Source organism: Bombus terrestris, chromosome 5 (assembly GCF_910591885.1).
Source record: "Bombus terrestris chromosome 5, iyBomTerr1.2, whole genome shotgun sequence".
In the NCBI taxonomy this organism is placed as follows: domain Eukaryota; kingdom Metazoa; phylum Arthropoda; class Insecta; order Hymenoptera; family Apidae; genus Bombus; species Bombus terrestris.
Window position 1 is genome coordinate 5,300,195 of NC_063273.1, and position 18,812 is coordinate 5,319,006.

At 38.3% G+C, this 18,812-nt stretch overlaps 1 protein-coding gene across 3 annotated transcripts; it reads right to left on the minus strand.

Annotated features, from left to right (window-relative positions):
• Window positions 1-1,826: 1,826 nt before the first annotated feature.
• LOC100642449 (titin) lies at window positions 1,827-17,005 on the minus strand. Of its 3 annotated transcripts, XM_003395609.4 has the most exons (12): window positions 16,684-17,005; window positions 10,217-10,255; window positions 9,340-9,564; window positions 8,704-8,792; window positions 8,253-8,545; window positions 5,752-5,790; window positions 5,616-5,660; window positions 4,699-5,538; window positions 4,311-4,380; window positions 3,832-4,047; window positions 3,503-3,746; window positions 1,827-3,077 (listed from the first exon to the last, which is right to left on the minus strand). In XM_003395609.4, the coding sequence occupies exons 1-12, from the start codon at window positions 16,756-16,758 to the stop codon at window positions 2,895-2,897; spliced, it is 2,358 nt and encodes a 785-aa protein (XP_003395657.2). In that variant the 5' UTR covers window positions 16,759-17,005; the 3' UTR covers window positions 1,827-2,894. The 3 variants fall into 3 exon arrangements, with proteins under 3 accessions (XP_003395657.2, XP_012164144.2, XP_020718754.2); XM_012308754.3 differs by lacking the exon at window positions 9,340-9,564; XM_020863095.2 differs by lacking the exons at window positions 9,340-9,564; window positions 10,217-10,255.
• Window positions 17,006-18,812: the final 1,807 nt, after the last annotated feature.

Sequence of the window (18,812 nt, forward strand, 5' to 3'; positions counted from 1 at the left end):
TACGTGTTGTTCCTTACTTTTTTCACCATTTTTTCCATCTTTTACTTTTCTTTTTTTTTTGCCGATTTTCCGTTTCGTGAAATTCGGAGATTGTTGAATGGTGGAAGAGAAGGAGCCGTTGTACTCGTATATTTCACAAGAGAGCACGGTTCCATCGGTGAATCGACTTTTCTAAGGTCCCGTTTGTGCTTACGTTCGCGCCGCACTACTCACACAATTCATTGTCAATGTCGTACACACAGAACGGGGTGATACTACGAAGATGGCTGTTTAAAATCTTTCAGTTTTACGGATATAACTCGCTTTAGAAATATTAGTGCTGCATATATCATTTATCATGCGAGACGACGTAAATGCGCTGTTTATAAAGACTTCCATAAATATCCCTTGAATGTTTATTACGATTGACGTTTGCGTGATGGAGGAAGAAGAACAAAGATGTACATATTTAGTGGTGAAACGATCGAAATTCCTAAATATTTGAACGAGTAAGGGAAAATCAAGATATCCAATATTCCGAGAAAATTTATTAAAAGATCTTGACGTTTGCCATTGACGTCCCTTAATTGAAAAATAATGCGTTCAACCGCAACGTTTTCAATGTGTAACTGCGAATTTATGTATATGTATATATATATATATATCCATACATGCATATTTGTGCTTACGTTGCATCCCGCTTTCTCGACGATTCATTGCCGACGACGATTCAGTGATATGTATACACATCGTTCTTTGCGAACGGACGGACGCGAATCCCTCTTTTTATTGTCGCGACGATGACGTCAATTCTCTCTAATCTCGGCGCTCATTTCTGAAAATTATGATAGTACCGGTAGGCCAACGTACCGTCGACGGACGTTTAGGACGATCATCGGTTTCCTGATTACGACCCTCCTGCCTTGTACAAACGATTTTGCCTTGTCGCTTACGGTTTTTCGTTTTGAAAATCAACCAATCGATACAATTAATCGTATGGCATTTAATTCAACGTCATTCATCATTTGTATCTTAGTTAGAACGCTATGAATATTTTTTCTTTTAATTAAATACCATTTTTCCTTGATGTTTGACGTTTTGACGTGATTCTAGAGTCGCATATAAATATGATAACGTTCGGTTATCGTATCTTGCGTTCCGCTCTCTGGCTAGCGTTAATTCTGAAGAAATTATGATCCGCTATCATAATATTAACGAAGGTCGAGATATACGCGATTGTTCTTCCTATGAAAGCAACCTTATAATTGTGGCATTTATTTTTTTAACACCTATTAAATGAATAATAATATTGGAGATGAAGTTTAGGTAAAGATAAGGATAGGGAGGCGCAAACTAGTACTATAAACGTTGGCATTTAGTATAGGACTTGGAGTTACAAAAGAAAAGGTTCTGGCTTCGGAGCTTTATTATAAAGTAACGCTGCGAGGGTGCGGACTTGGACTTGTACTAGCGTACATTGTACTTATACTTACTTAAATATATTTCTATTATACATTCATCCACTGGTCCCTCCCTATTCTATTCCAAGTATAAAACAGATATAAAACGGTTTAACGAATTATCCTAATTCGCATACTTTGCTTTCGTACTCGTTTCATAATATTTAGAGACTGTATCGTTCTTCCATGCTTTCATTTCCTCTATTTTACACAATCAGGATTTACCGTAAAAATAACTTTGCCAATGTTCATATTCGACGTAGGACTTGAAGTTACAAAAAAGGACAGTTTTGAAGTTTCCACAGTCATAGATGATAGATGTACCTAGAAATGGACAGATGTGAATAAAGGGAAATGTGAAGGTGATAATAATATATCCTTGTCAAATACTCATTTGTTAATTTTTATTGCTATAGAGGTGTAATCGAAATAAATATTATGTGAATACACAGAGCGTGTTAGAAATACGAAAAGCACTGTGTGAATAAAGTGTAGGAACATCATGACAATTGATAGATATAGATATGTTGTTCGCCACATATTTTTCGTTTTCTCCGTAAAAAAAAAAAAACACGCTAAAAAGACTACCATTCGAAACATTGCGGTAATATTTTGCATAATTATTTAATTATTTAATTTTGCATAGTTATTATAAAATTCTGTCGACTTTCCATTTCCAGCATAACCGATATGAAATTAATAATTTCTTACATACTCGTTTTCATTCGCAATTGTAGTATACATTATTTATACGTTACGTAAGACCTAGGAAAGCATTCTCTGATATCGATTAAGTGAAATGTTAGAATAAGCGTATACAGGAAGATAAATTACAGGAAATAAATACGACGATATTATACAATAGTCTCTATACTCTATATAATTGGAACATTCACTAAGCAATTTCTTCGCCTGGAAAATAAATAATCATTTCCTTTTTCCTTTTCTTTTTCGTTACCTCGTTCCTCTGCTTTTCCTTTTTCTTTCTCGTATCTCTGCCGCTCTATTTGCATATCTGTATTTGCGATCTATACAATTAGATTTACGTGTAAGAATATAATACAAAATCGTTTGATGATGGACGTAATGTTAAATAAATATAATAATGTAAAGTTCATTGAGAGGGTCATTTTCATATGATATTTAACCATAAAGTCGTTGCTATAGACAAACCAACAAAAATCGACATTCATTCTCGATGCGGTGGTTCTGTCTCGACGGCAATAAACCATACGTACGCATTAACAATAGATGCAGATAGTTTGAAGCTGATAAAGGAGAAAAAAAGACTTAAAACGATTTAAATTGAACGACGTTTGACGATACCCGAAATTGACAAATGTTCATCCTATTCTTATACGCGATTTAATGAGATGCAATGGTAATACTCGGAACGCGACAATGATAGCATGTACCTAATGTTTGTAAGGAGGAGATGTAATTTCTGAGAAGTTTTTAAGCATCTTCTTCAGCCCATTCGAAACTCTCTTCTCCACCAGACGTTACTTCTTCGATGTTTGGCGATTCTTCGATGGCATTCCCGCTGGTTACAGGTTTGCTTTCCGCTCCTTCTGGTTCCTCGACGAAAGGATCTTGTGCCATCTCAAAACGTTCTTCTTCTTGCACATCATCATCGACCTTCGTAGAGAATAGCAAAAATAAGATATAATATTAATATTATATGTAGTATCGAGGAAAAACCGTTGAAACAGGCAGAAAGCAATAAAAGTGCTGACAGGCCGGGAGGGAGGGATAATTCCGATAGGCCATAATCCCGTAGATCTTTAGGACATTGGGAAATTAAAAAAGATGTACTTGACCATCTTGGATCAACGGCTGTAAAGCACGTGTACGTTCTAGTAATACCAAAAACTCTGGTATAAAAAGAACATCTTAGTGGAGAGAGTGGTCAGTAATCACTAATCAGTAATCACTAATCAGTAATCAGTAGTTGTAGTTACGACTGAGTTGTCACTAGTTGCGAGGAAGCTGCGAGTAGTTGCGGGTTAATTATTATTCATGAGCTGTCGAGACATTGTTAGTTATTGAAAATTGGTATTTACCCTCGTATCGTCATCTGTAACTGGATCACAGAGCCTTTCTTCCCTTTCTTGATCAGTGATATCGCTGGTTATCACATCGTCGTGAAAATGTTCGATGTCTTTCACTTCATCTGGATCGTCGAACGTAACATTCGCCAACTTTATCTCTGTTTCCTCTTGGTCACGAGCCTTCTCGAGTTCTTCCTCTATGATCATTCGCTCCTGTTCCTTCAACATAGCCGCTGTTCTAGCTTCTGTTATTTTCCTAATATACGAAATTATGCATCAATTACATCGTACGTGACTCACAATTCAAAAACACATATATTTTTCTAATGCATAAATTATACCTTTCTTCCTCAAGTATTCTTTCAGTTTCCAATCGATTAGCCTCGATTTTCGCCTCCTCGGCTTTTCTTTCAGCTTCGGCTTTCTCTTGTTCGACAATTTCGTCAAGATGCGCCAAACGTTCCTGCGCTACCTGCAATGCTTCCCATGCTTTCACCTCATCCGCTTCGAGTTTTGCTATTTCTTCCTCGGCAGCCTGTTTCTTCTCTTCCTCAGTCCTATAACAAATCATCGAAGGATCGCATGAAATATTTTCAGTGCTCGATTATAGCTTCATTATTAGATACCCGTGTCCCGCTAGCTCAATTACGATTTCACTTCGACAGAGATTGAAATTTTGGCTAGTATGTCGATTGCAAATCGATTACCAGGTTACCTGGCCGAGTTCAATGTTATGATGTTAATCGTTTCGCCAACAGTCACGCTTCTTACATAATATCGTAACTACCAATACGTGCCAATTTTACTAAAAACTACGCACCTTGCCTCCTCAACAGCTTTAACAAGGTATTCCTCTATTCTTTTAACCGCCTCTTCCTTGTCGTGTTTCACTGAAATTAAAATCTTCTTATTATCTGGTCGATCAAAATTTTCCTTCCTTAAAAATTCTAATTTTAAATCGACCAACTTTTATTTGTGCAACGTCTCGCGCACAATACATTACGGTACGTTTTCAAAGACCGAACAAAGGAATTATATACGATACAAAACGAATATCATGCAACATAAAATAGATTTGGGAATAATTGTACACTATAATAATAATCATAATCATCTGGTTACATTTTATACTCGCCAGCTGACTCGGTATGTCTACCTACAATTTTTTTAATCAATTCTTAGGCAACTTCTTTTTCGGATCAACATACCAACTTTGTTTGTCGCCTTCTTTTCGTCTGTTTCGTCCGACTCACTTACACCTTCTGTAGTTTGAGGTTCTGAACTTGCTTTCGGTATAGATTCTTGATTGGTTTCTAGCTCGGATATCGGTTGCGGCCCTTGAACTGCTTCTGATTCTGATTCTTGCAGGGCTTCCGTAACCGCTTGTATAGATTCCGCTGGATTTTCCGAGTTTAATTCCGGTTCTAACGATTTCGCAGGTTCTCCAAGTGGCTCAGGTTCCTTCACAGATTCCACTTCCTTCGTGGATTCGGATTCTTTCACGGGCTCTTTTATAGCTTCCAATTCCGGTTCTGATTGTTTCACGGGTTCTGCTTGCTCCGCAAGTTCTACTTCTTTCGCAAGTTCCACTTCCTTCACAGGTTCCGGCTCCTCCACAGACTCCGTTTCCGTCACAGGCTCTGGTTCCTTCAAAGGCTCCGGTTCCTTGGCAGGTTCCAGTTCCTTCGTAGGTTCCGGATCCTTCGCAGGTTCAGGTTCCTTCGCAGGTTTCGCTTCTTTCACAGGCTCCGGCTCTTTCATAGGTTTGACTTTTTTCGCGGATTTAGGTGCTTTTGCAGGTTCAGGTTGTTTGCTGAGTTCGGATTCTTGCAAGGGTTCAGGTTGTTTTGCAATTTCTGACGCAAATTCAGCCTCTTTTATAGTTTCCGGTTTAGATTGGATTTCGTTTACCGGTTCTGGCTCCTTTACAGATTGTAACGTCGAAGCTTTGGTTGCTTCGTCCTCTGTTCCCTTCGTTTCCGCTTTTCCTCGCTTAAATCCACGTTTCTTTTCTGGCTTTGATTCCGTTTCTTTATCTGTTTTAATTTCTACAAGACACATGGAACGATCACGATGTCATGTTTTTATGGAACATGAACACTTGGAATTTCAAGAAGAATCGTACCTTTCCTCAGCGTTGATTCATCCATATCAGGTTGCAACGCTCGCGCTAAAATTTGTCAAACTACGTGAACAAGGACAACGAAATAACATGTACAGGTTGCATTTATCGACGAAAGTTAGTGATAAATATTACTGACCCTTCCGTAATTCTCTTTCCGTCATCGGCACATCTGGCGCTATAGAATAATACGAAACGTAAATATTCAGTTAACGATCAAGATTCCTGCGAGGCTATATTTCTGTATCTGAAATAAACACGAGTGAAAACGCGGAGTAAAGCTGCGATTAAAACGTTAGCCAGGGCAATATTTGGGAAGTGTGTTACGATACAAAACGTATTTGTTAATTCACCATATCCTATCGACACGGATAGGATGCTTTACAAAGATAAAGCAAATTAATATTTACACATACGATGGTGTGCGACCAATGAATTAGAATATTAAAAAACTTTGAGTTCGAGAATATCGGCGATGAAATTATTTCTGCGATTTATGATATTTCCTCTTACGACGAAATATTACGACGTAATACGATTTGCAGAAACGATGAATCGGATTGTTGTCCTCGTTTTATCTCGGTTTTGCGTTTGTCTCCGATTATACATACATACGTGGTAACGATGATCGTAATACGATGGTCAATGAATAAAAACACACGGTTTATACTTAACATGTTTCAACTTGAGTAGCATTTGCTTCTCCGATGGGAATTTCACGTTCGTTTGTGTTACAAATTACATTTTCATTAGGATTATATTTAGATAGCGCTCTTAGCACGAAACGAACTCGTGCGAGACTCTTTCGTCCCTTTTGATGCAAGATTGTACGATACTGTGATATCGCTCTTGTCGTTACAGTGTCGTTACTGTTACTATTAAAATTAATGTTTCTTTTCAACAACCGAAAACCACTCAACTTCACTTCAGAAACAAAATGTCAGCCGGCCTAATTATTAGAAATGTAGGTAAAGCACGTAAGGAATCTTACCTCGAAGCAATGCATTCACTGCTAAGCCACTTCTTCTAATTTCCCGATTTTTGTGCAAGGGGAACAATTCACGGTGCTGTTTTAATCATCGATTATGCTTAATTTATTTGGACATTTTCTGGCAAGGTCGAACAGATTCAACGAGAAACGAAATAATGAACATCGTATTAACATCCAATATAATTACAGATTACTCGAATCGTGTGTAGAAATTTCTCAAAGAAATGAAATTTTGCTCGAACAGAACGATTACTCGTAACTGCTATTACGAAATTACTATCATTCATAGAAATCGAATTAAGTCAACATAGACGTGTCTAACTTTTAATGAAATACTCGACTATCAGTCTCGGGTTTTTACCTCGGGCAGAAATACTTTCGGTAAAGATTTTCACACGCGATCGATCTTAGAATAAAGAACATGTTGCGCGAGTCATCTTTGTATAGAAGCGGGAACGTGCGTTCCCAAATTAAAAGGCGGTAGTTTCGTAGATTTAAAAAGTGAAACGATATTTAACGCGAGCGTAGTCACTCCTCTGCGGGTGTCTCGTTTTCTTTCACTTCCTCCTCCTTCTTTTTGTTTTTTGTTGGATCTTCGTATAGCTCTGGAACTCGATCCCTCCATCCTTTGCCTGAAACGTTGAAAAAAGCCGAACTGGTTCTTCTCTGCCATTTTTACCCGCGTGTACGTGTCCCAGTCATCCGATTCTGCCTGATACTGAAGTTTGTCTTCGTGCAAAATCTTGCTTTCTTTTCGGTTTCCAGTTTCAAGCCGCGTATCGTCGTGATTGCCGTTTATTCCGTTAATGTACGCGATGATGATGAAGATGAACAAAGTAAGAAAAGAAAAACGTACGGAACCGTTTGATGCAGCATAGACGAGGAAAAAACAATGTTCTGTCTCACACCTTCGTCGCTACATACATGTTTCATTAGACACAATATACATATATATATATATATACTATATACTATAACAGAAATATACAGCCACGAACAAAATACGAGGAAAAAAAAAAGATAAAGAGGAAACTACGTAACGAACGAGGAAAAATATGCTAAAATATAAGAATAACACAGCACAGCAAAAATTGTCAGATAGAGCGGATCAATGGCAATCCATCCAAAAATGTGAAGAAAAAGTAGAAAACCGAGCGGGAAAGAAAAAACCAAAAAAACGTACACACAACGGCGTCATATGGCCGCTTTTATTTTCCAAAATGTTCTTTAAGATATATGTGATAACAGAGTGCGAGGGAGATTAATGCCAAATGACATTCTAATTCTTTTTCTTCTTTATCGACATCGGATAGCAAGAAATCGCTTTGCATTTATAATTGCACGTTATATTTCGAGAGAGATAATTAGTGTCATTCGCGCATTAAACTTTCCCGCTATAACGTACTACTACGTATTCCTATTGTTTCTACATGTTTCGTGTTCGAATTCAGTAAATTATTGATTGATTTGTACCGTCTGTTTCATATAGACGTCGATCGCAAAGGAAAGCTAGTGCACTCGAGAGTTTTTCTTTTCTCGAATCGTTATACGTGTCGTCCGTGTCCGATTGTCAATTATGGTGTTCGTAACCGTTGTTGCATTATGTATACATAATCGTGGCGTCGCGTCGGTATATCGAAATTACTCACAGGCGTTAGCCGCCGCCTCGCGGTTCTTGCTGTAGTAACTCAGAAAATTGACATCGTTTTTGACGTCCGAAGGACGTAAATCAGCAACCTTGAAGTAGGGTTTCCTGACCGATTGTGGCTTGCCGGCGACATATTTAACGCAAGCCAGATTACCGAAGTTACCTCGATCGGGTACATCATACCAGGAAATCGGCTCTATCGTGTCTTTCTTCGCGTTGTGCTTCCCAGAGATTAGTCGACGGACGTAATCCCCGCTGCCCATACGTTCTGGTATTATCTCTTCCGCGAAGTCGCTAAAAATTAAACGGTTCGTATTATCGTGCCGTCAAATGATATATTTCGGAGTATCGATCGCTACGCGATTCGATCGTCTAACAAATCGTGCTTAGAATCGTGCTCTAGAATTGCTTTCATTTTCGTTCTAACCGCATAAGAATCGCTGCTTAAATACCTTGCTACGGCTCGTGGAATGAAGACGTGAACTCGTCGAAGAAGAGAATCCACTCTCGCACGTATTTCCCTCGCCTCGTCGTCGAAGTACTGCGAAGAGAGACACGTAAAATATACGTCGAACGAAGGACCACTCTCTTACGAGAGGAATTATATATATATATATCTACTACGATTTGTTCGTTATTCGGTTAATCCAGTTGACCGACTCTATTGGATTAAATACTACATTCTGGAATGAAGAGACGCAACAAAGATACGATACGAGGCTATGAATTTCAGGTGTTAAGCATGCTCCGAGCGTAGTCCTCCAAACACGAAATTCGTACAGGCTGTTCGAAGAATTAACAATGCTCGCAGAGTCAAGTGCGACTCGTCAAGTATCGATCATAGGAGTGTAAAAGTTCTACATTTCTCGAGATGTCCATTAAAAAGACGACGCGATTCCGCCGAACAGGGATGCCAGATGTTGCGTGTCGAAGACGAGTTGAAATCGTGAAGAGACACGACGACGACAATGATCGGTGTAATACGATCGATGACATGGATGATGACTGGATGACGCTCATGCTAATGGCCACGAATGATGACGCTGTTTTGCTCTGAACAGATATCACGAGAAACGTGGCAGACTTACGATGTGATCCTTAGATTGAAGATACTTTTCCGTGTAGGATTCGGTCGACGGTCTTGTCAGGTTGCGTATCCTGTTGATCTCAGCTGCAAGGACGCTGGGACGTACGCGCGCATGAACTCTTATCGGTATCAGACTGCCGCCATGGTACACGGTATGGTACGGCAGATGGATTACAGTCACGAGCCGTTTATGAGCCACGTATGGCATGCGAGGAATGCTTCTCAACTAGAGGCACGAACTCTGCTTTACTAATACGTCGACTAATTGTTACGTTCCCAGCGGCATCAGCGACAATTAGCTTCTCACAAGCGTACTCTTCTTAAGCTCGCATTAGCTCCATTTAAGCGTACGATCTTTCTCATTCTCGCCTTCTTTCTCTCTCCCTTTCTCCCTTTTTCTTTTCTGATCCTCATTCGTTTCCATAAATTCGTTCAAGCGATTAGCAGCAGAGCGCAATAGGCAATCGATTAGATACATAATCACGATTACCGTGATCGCGACGTGCAGCAATGTTCCAGCTGTTTCGATGATAACTAGAGATAGTAAAGCATTTACCTGTGTGCGATCTTGCCAATTGTAAGAAGAATCGATGAACGCGTGCACGTTTCTATATTTTCCTTGATTTACGAAAATGAATAGCGATAGATGATGAGTTTTGTTAATCGAAGAGGAGCCAGTTCGGTCAAATTCTAGCGATCGACGTAACGATCGAATGATGGTTTAATAGTGCGGATGAAATAAGCAGAAAAGCGTCGTTTAACAAAATAAGAAGAAATCGCACTTGCCGCATTTCGCATTTGCAATTCAACACTTTCTGTGAACATTTTCGCAAGCGAGCTAGTTTCTTGTCCATTAGCGTCAATTCCATGCTACTTACCTGAAGAATCGTGGAGATGGGTAAGGTAATCGGCCGGTCCTGCGGTTCCGTTTCGGTTGTATTTATAAAGATGAATGTTTTGTGTTTCATTTAATCGATTTTCGACGATATCGGGCGCAATCCAGCAGCGGCAGGGGACGAGGAGTCACGTAGGAAGCAGAATAAATAGAAAGAAGAAGAACAACAGCCAGTTAGTAACGTTTGCAGTATAGTATCCTTTTCGGCACTCTCTTTTATGTTTCTCTTTATTTATTCCTTTATTTCCTTGTTTACACACGTGCGTATTATCAAATAGCGATCATCGGTCGAATCGATCATGTATTCTCTCGATAGAAAGCGATACGTAACGGGAAGAAGGAAAAGCAAGGAAAAGTGTACCTTTGACGGAAAAAAAGTAATGCTACGACAGTTGTAATGAATTCTCGATCATTTGTAACAAGTAATTTGGCCGATTGTCGCGTTGTGTGTCTATTGAGATGGGTTTAGGTGTTAGTCACAGTTAGCAATTTGATACACAAAAGTGAACGTTCGCATTATATTCGAATATAGTTGATATACTGACGAGTTATCTTTATAATTTTATTTTGATCGCAAAGATACTAATGCGTTCTCTTTCATTAATTCACACTATCATTGCACACGCTAGAAGAAACGAAACTATGCTTGCACGGATATAAAACTGTTGATTTGCTATGCGAAAGCAAAAGAAAAAACATTCCCACACGTACAATTGATAAGTAGAATGAATCGATAACTACGAAACAAATCCTACACGTTGGATCCATCGAACAAAGTCAATCAAATCAATTGCACGAAATAAGTAAAGCGGTACTTTTGAATTTATTATTTAAATCGAAACAAAGATTCACATAACCATCGTTACAATATTCAATTTGTCGTTTAACTATTAATGCAATGTATTTAACGGTGTTCTATAATTATCGCGTCTACGAAACATCTAAGTACAGCTACAAAATTCGTTTTCACAGTAATATAATATATGTAATACGTGTTGCCATAAATACCGTATAGCGGCGGTATTTAAACAATGCAAATAAAAGAAAAAACCTGAACCCCGTCTTCCTATCGAATTATATACTTCGTCCGAATTGATTCGCTTCGATGAAACTTCGAATAGATTCGAGTAAGTAATTAAAAACGTAAGTCGACGGTTCTTTCGTTTCACCAAAATCACCATATAACTTAGATGTTGAGGATGTAATTGAAATTCAATGTTAAATCATTCTTTGATCAAAATCGGTGAAACGAAAATATCGAAGGCCATCCGGTCGGGAATTTACACGCGGTAGGAGAAATGGCGGTAAGTGGTACCGCCAGGTAAACGACCGGAAGTGTGGGACTCGTAAGAGGAATGATAGCTTCCAGGACCGCCACCACTCGATGTCCTAGATGACCTCTCGGTCGAATACGATCCGTACGGTCCGCTCTCCCTCTTGACGACGTTCTCTTCGGTGTAGCTAGTCCTCTGCGGACGGCGGTTGTACGAGTACGGATCCGTAGAGGAGGAGGAACTCGATGAGCTGGTGTTGGTGTAGGCATAGCTGTACTGCTCTTGAGCAGCCCTCACCCCGGTTTCCGGATAGTCACGGACCACATAATGCCGAGGCGTCTACAGATTCGGGTTACACATGGTCAACAATGTGGAGAACAGGCATTTCCGGAGAACAGAACTTTTTCATTTTTTTACTAAAACATCTTGATCGCATATCGCACTTTTCTCTCTATATACCGTGTTTATCGCGTGTCTCGTGAGTCGCGAGGCAACGCGATCGAACAGCAAAAATGGATCAAACATTACGATTTCTTTTTTTCTTTTTTTGGAGCAATCATGGAAGTTCCCAAGTTAAAAAATTATAAGCTTCGCGAGCGGGTTCCATTGCATCTTAAATATTTGCAGTTTGATTCGTTGCGGGTAATTGATTTTTTAATTTTGATCGAATTTCGAATCAAACGTTTTGCGTAATCGTTCTGCCATTCCTGTATTTTACCCGTTTGAAAGTGAACTTTGGCTGGCTCTGTTCTCCGTTTTGGAATAACATGTACTGGAGAAAAGGACGTATCGCGTATCACGGTATAGTATTAATGGAATAAAAAATACAACCGGTACTTCGTCCGATTCATCTTGCCTCGTGTAGTTGAATCGTTATCATTGAAATATCGATTAAAACGCTTAAAACGAGACACGATCCATTAATCGTTGATCGTTGCCAATGTTACTTTTAAGAATTCAGACGAAGCGTTGGGTGGACTTTTTGGAGATTGAGAACGTTAAGATTTGGGTTATATTGTTTGAATCTACGATACAACTACGTATGTTAAAATGCGGAAGAAAAAAAGTAAAGGGATCGCTAAGATATTTTATGATAATACATATATCGATCTATCTGTAGACACACAACGTGCGGGCCAATTATAAACGTAGAGCGGTACACGTATGCATTAATAATGTCTCCTTGCCGAGATATTCAGGACACTCTAGAGTGCAACGTTGAGCAACTAAATTAGCCTTTGCCAAGAAACACATGGATAACGTAATGTAATAGTGTCTACGTTATGTTCGTATTCTTCGCTCATATGCACGAGTGCATCTCGGTGTCTCGTTTCAACTTTAGCTTTCGACCTAAAACTTTTGATCATACTCCCTTTCAACTTTGCTCACCTGCATCGATATTTAAGCTTAATAGAAAGTTTAATCTTCCAACTATCTGTAATACCGATATGAAATAAGTTCATGACCCAGACGACGATAGTACTATAGCACAAATGCATTCTTAATCGGTTTCCTCCTTCTTTCTACAAACAATATCACTGAGATACGATTATTATTGTATATTATAGAACAAGGTATTGTTCGACTCAAGGTCTTCAACTTAATGCGTTTAGATAAACATATCTTGAGTAATAATGAATCCAGTAAACACGCTTTTCGAAATCGAAACACTTTATTTGTTCGATGTGCATACAAAGTAAACGAACAAGAAAACGAAAAGTAAAGCAACGGTGGTATATGTATAAAGCAGCAATCCATAATTTCCATAGTCGTTCATGGTTATGGAAAACAAGATGTTTGTCTGTGTATATGTATATCTGTATAGACTAAAAAAGAAATAACACGAAAGTATCAGGTTCGTGCAAAATTTGTACAAAAGGGAAAGATTTGAGCTATTACGATTTGAGCTATATGTCGCTCTATGGAAATGTCAAGATAAAATTCAAAGAAAGAAGAGTAAAGACTAGTAAAAAAATGTCTAAACCGACCAAAATTAATCGTCCTAATATTCCATCACTGAATTAATTCCAAGTTCTACCAAGCAGGATATTAAAATATCTATCAGTCGTGTCGAATTCTTAGATTATTTTTTTACAAAACGATATCATTTGTTTCCAATCAAACGTCATTTACTCGCATCTCGTTGCTCGTGTTGTTAAAATCGGTACCAAGAAGGCGTTTGGAGTGCCATCAGTATCTTGGTACGACCACTAGCGGGAGGAACGATGTGTCTTTTAGTAGCTGGTTGTCTAGAAAGCACTCCTTTCTCGAAAACGTGACCCTTGGTTGCCAGTTCAGTCGCGGCGTCCAGGCTGACCTTTGACACCGCGCCACCATCCACCAACTGTCGAGTATGGTCTTCTTTCGCGGGATTTTTACCACGCACAACACCCTCCTTGTCCTTCAGGGTAACGTATTGATAAAATTCTTTCTTTGGATCTTGTTTCTTGCGACCCCAAACGGTGAATGGTTCTGGTACCAGGGATGGTCGTGGAACAAACGGCACTTTTTCCCACGGAAAGTAGTCCTGCTTCTGTAAATTTCATCAGGTTCGAGATGCGTTTAACTTCTGCCCCATTCGATCGCTTCCTTTTCTTATTCGACATCGTTTTCCCTTTCGTCGTCGAGCGTCGATCAAAAACTTTGTTCCTTTCGATATCTTCACTTCCACACCATTCTTCCGTATTATCGCTATGCTATGCGTATCGATCGTTGATATTATACTAGTAAAAGTCATGACATTTCCGTCTAAAAATCGTGCGTGTGTCATGACAGTTACTCTGGAGTATAAAGAGAGTATAAATATTATCTTCTTTCTCTTCCCCGCGATGATTCTTGACGCGATATTATTTTCTGCCACAGTATATGTTTCTTATCCTTGTGTAAAAATAGATCAAAGCATCGTGAATGGTATACAAGGAACGCAACATCTCGCGCCCCCATATTCGCCTCCGCACATTCCGAATCGTTGATGTCGATCGAGATTTTTTACGGCACAACCCCTCCTTATATCATCTCTACAAATACATTCATCCGTGCTGCAGGATTTTCTTTCACTTTAAATATTTTCGTGCGATCGCTTGTGCAACTTTCCATAAAAATGATTTTTATTCTCTCTCTGTTAATCATCACGAAAGTGTCACAAAAGACACGGTCTGTCTAAATTACCCCTCTTCCTATATGCGGAGGAATCGTTATTTTAAGATCTAAGTACAACGCAAGAAGAAGAGGATTCTCTTTTTCTCTGTCCATTTCGTTAGGCTGGAACGACGTTGGATAAAAATAGATATCAAGTTATATTACCGATTCTAATTGCGGACAGTTTGAGCAATAGTCACGAAACAATGAGAAACATGAACTGCTGCGACATAAAATCTGGGAAGCAAGTATGGTCACTAGAAATCATGTATGAATTTCCGTGACGAATTTTAACTTTTGTGGTGGGAGTCAACGTCGTTGGTTCGTCGGGAGTCTAAATTAGGGCAGAGTAACGCAACACCGATGCTCACAAATCCCCTCTACTGAAACGGAGAAAGACGGAAAATGTTTTAATAACATCTTCAACCATCGAAAGATGTTTCCTCGTTGGCGTGTTGTTTCGTCAACCTCTTTGTCATTGAAATCGTTCGAGATGCTCGAGTTAGAGGCCTCGGTGAAGATCTCTCGAACATAATTAGAATTACCGAGGAGTTAAGTATTTAGGTCAGCTTTTAACGGTACCATTGATGGATGCATGATCAACAATGGAACAGCTCAATAATCTAAACTGCCGAAGGAGTCACTACGACTATAACACGTTGTTACAACAAGATTTCACTAATATTTCTCGATAAATGATTCCTTCTGTTACTGATTCTGCCCAAACTTGTAACTCAGTTACATTTGTACAATTCGTTCATTTGCATTTTTATATATACTCTGTTCAGTTGGTTTCTGTCATATGATAGATTTGTCAGCCCATATACGTTTTCGTGTTCACGGATCCAAAATTTGCCGGGTCGTACGGCATCTAAGTTTAACGCGACGAAGTCCCGGAAAATGGCTGCACCGCTATGAATAGGCTTTTCTCTAATTTCCCTACTCGCGGATCACTTCGATTATATCAGTTTTCAATCTTTTTTATTTCAGAGTAAAAATAACCGTTGTAATGTAATAATTGTCAGTCTCAAGTAAAAGTTTACAAAGACTTTTGCGAATTTTATTATTTGTCTGCTCTGTGGATAAATCCTATTTCGGATCGAAAATATCTCTCATCTTGATTTAATATTTGAAGAATTGACACAAACAGGCACATGAAACAATAAGTACAATTGATACATAGCCGGTGAAACCCTGGTTACTATAGGGCGTAACATATACATACAAAACAGATTCAAAACGGGCACAACCAGGGTGTCTTGAAAACAAATCATTCAACAAGTAATTTTTTTCCGTCCGTTTAAATCGACGGGTAACTCGTGTCAGAGCTTATTTGATGCAGGTAAAATTAATTCCGTAAACTGGAAGTTATTACCGTGCAGTTATACGTTTAACTCTTTTTAACTGATATACTTGTCAAGTTTGCATATTAATTCAAGTGTGTAGGTTCTAATAACAATAATCGTGTAATTGACACGTATTAAATATTTATTTGATTTCTGGGAGACACCGAGTGCATGTTTCGAGGTTCAAAAAACTGTTAAACAATAACAGTAATAACAATGACAAAAGTGGTAACAACGAATGACAATATTGATCGGAATACAGTGTGGAAGTAGAGACTTCGAAATGCATCGAACTCGATCCGCCGACAGCAATAACGATTCGTTTAGATCGTATTTGTATCGTGGTTGATATCGTGCCTGTCGTTGATCGATTTCGCAAACGAACGGGTAATCAAGGAGTGTCGATCTTTCGATCGTTAAAGAGCCAATGTTTCGCAATTTCATCGATTTTGCAAATATAATATGTTGACAAACGTGAAACTGCCGCGCATACAAATATCTTCGAAAATTTGACAGAAATTTTCCGAGAAACAAAACGTTGACTCCGGATCGAAAAAAGTCCGAACAAGGGTGGTTCGGTTAAAGTGTTTCCGAGTTACACTCGACGCTCTTATTCGACGTTAGTGCCATCCAGCAAAACATTATTAAGACATACTTCATCCCGCTCTTTCAACAATCCCATATATACTGACCGTGATGCTGTAGGACGAAACGAGAGGCCGTGAGTAGGGTCGTCGGGTTGTATAGAAGTCGCTCTCGTACACCATTTTTCCTTTCAGTTCGTTTTTCTTTTCGGTTAAAAATTCGCTCGTTCGTCGGTGCTACGTGTACCTTTCGTTGAACTCTTGTCGACAAACGAATTGCTGCACGTACGGTTGCTATCTGTCGTAATCTGTTAACGTGCGCACCAGAGTGAAAGATCCACCACTGCAGCCACGATGAAGGTACGTACGATTCTATCCGTTCGCCGAGACTCTTCTTCAGCTTCTACTATGATCGTTCCACCCCACTTCGATCCATCTTTCTCTTTCCTTTGGTGCACGCACGAGAGGGAGCGAATTTTACGTATACGTATACGTACGTCGCCTCCTCTCGCGGTCACCACTTTGATTGCGTCATTTTCGGCACACGGCCTAATGCATCGAAAAAAATAGAATTGTGTTAAGGTTGCAGCTGACAACCCTCTTTTAATGTTCTCTTCCATGATTCTTTCTTTTCTTCTCTCTCTCTTATCCCCCCTTTCGTGTTACCTTTGCCAGATTTCTAATTTATTGACATTTAAACCTGCTAAAAATTTAAATGTCAATAAATTAAATAATACGCTTTAATGAAAAGTGAATGCCAATCTTTATTAGCAAACGAATAGACAAATAGAATTTATCTGCGTAAATCTACGCACTTCTTTCTTTTATCTGTCTTTGAACGACTCACAATATAAATTACATAAAAATTACTTTCAATTTTATGTTTATTTACTTAACAATGCGTTATATTATGTCAGATATTATTGGCAATTAGCCAATGTTTTGCGCTAAGTTCTGCAGTTGGATCAAATCCTAATCCTTTATTACAAAGAGCAACTTGTCTCTGTTTGTAACCTGTTTGGGTGGAATCTACGCTTTTGAATAAAGAGGCGAAAATACCCTCGTCTACGAAGTTCTCTAAAAATATAGCTAGTTCTTTCATTGGGAAGGTTTAGTGAAATGGCAAGCTAACATTTTTTAATATGTTACAAAATCATCACTCTGAATAGTGTCGTGAAAATTTTGCCTGGAGATCGTCGTTTATTAAAAATTTATTGCCAAAAGAAAGTTTACACAAAAGGTGTAAATAGTAATCGTTTTGCTTATTGATACTACCTGTATTGACAAGTAAAAGCGTGGATACCCCTTCAACTACATCCCGAGAAAAATCTAATCTTATCGAACCAAAACCTAATAAAATTAATGAGAAATTAGTTTGGATTAGATCCGAGTTAACTTAACAAAATTTCGATTATTCATACTCTCTTAAATGTTGTTCGTAAATAACGTCCAGAAAATTATAAATTTTCGTACAAACTTGCGTAAAACTCCCAACTAAGATCTTTACGACGCTACTCAGGATGATGACCTTGACAATATATTTAAAATGATCGAAATCCGAGGTGATCCCCTTTTTGTGAATATTTACTAAAGAAATGAAGAAAAAAAAACAAAAGAAAACCTGTATACCTGTTTTAGAAAGAAATGGTAATGGCGGAAATAGTTATTTTTGTAATCTGCCAAGTAGACGGCTGTACGGCATATCTTATAGAAATAGGACGAAATCTGTTCGCGTCATCGGAACTCGCAATAACCAAACGCAAGCTATTAAAAATACATTTATTCTCCTAAATAATAGTTGACATACATATGTATATTACTATGAAAGTTTTTAACATTTTTACTTATACATATACCTAATTATTATGCTATTATTACAACAAATTATTGAACATATAAATTTGCAATAAAATACTATTCCTATTGACTAAGGATAGAACCTTATCTCTATTATTACAGCTATTGAATTACACATTATCATATACATACGTATACGTATATTTATCTTTTCCTATATCATCCTCTAATATTCTTAAATAAAAAGTAATCAGAAAATATACAAATTATTAATTTTATTATTAGGATAAATGAATAAGAATCAGACTCTAAATTTAAATTTAAAGAAATACTTATCCATAAGAAAGGAAACTAAATATACATATAATGCTCTTGAAATAAGAAATAAGAGATTGTTTTACCTCGAGGATCATTCATGTTTACGATTAGATAGTGATCGA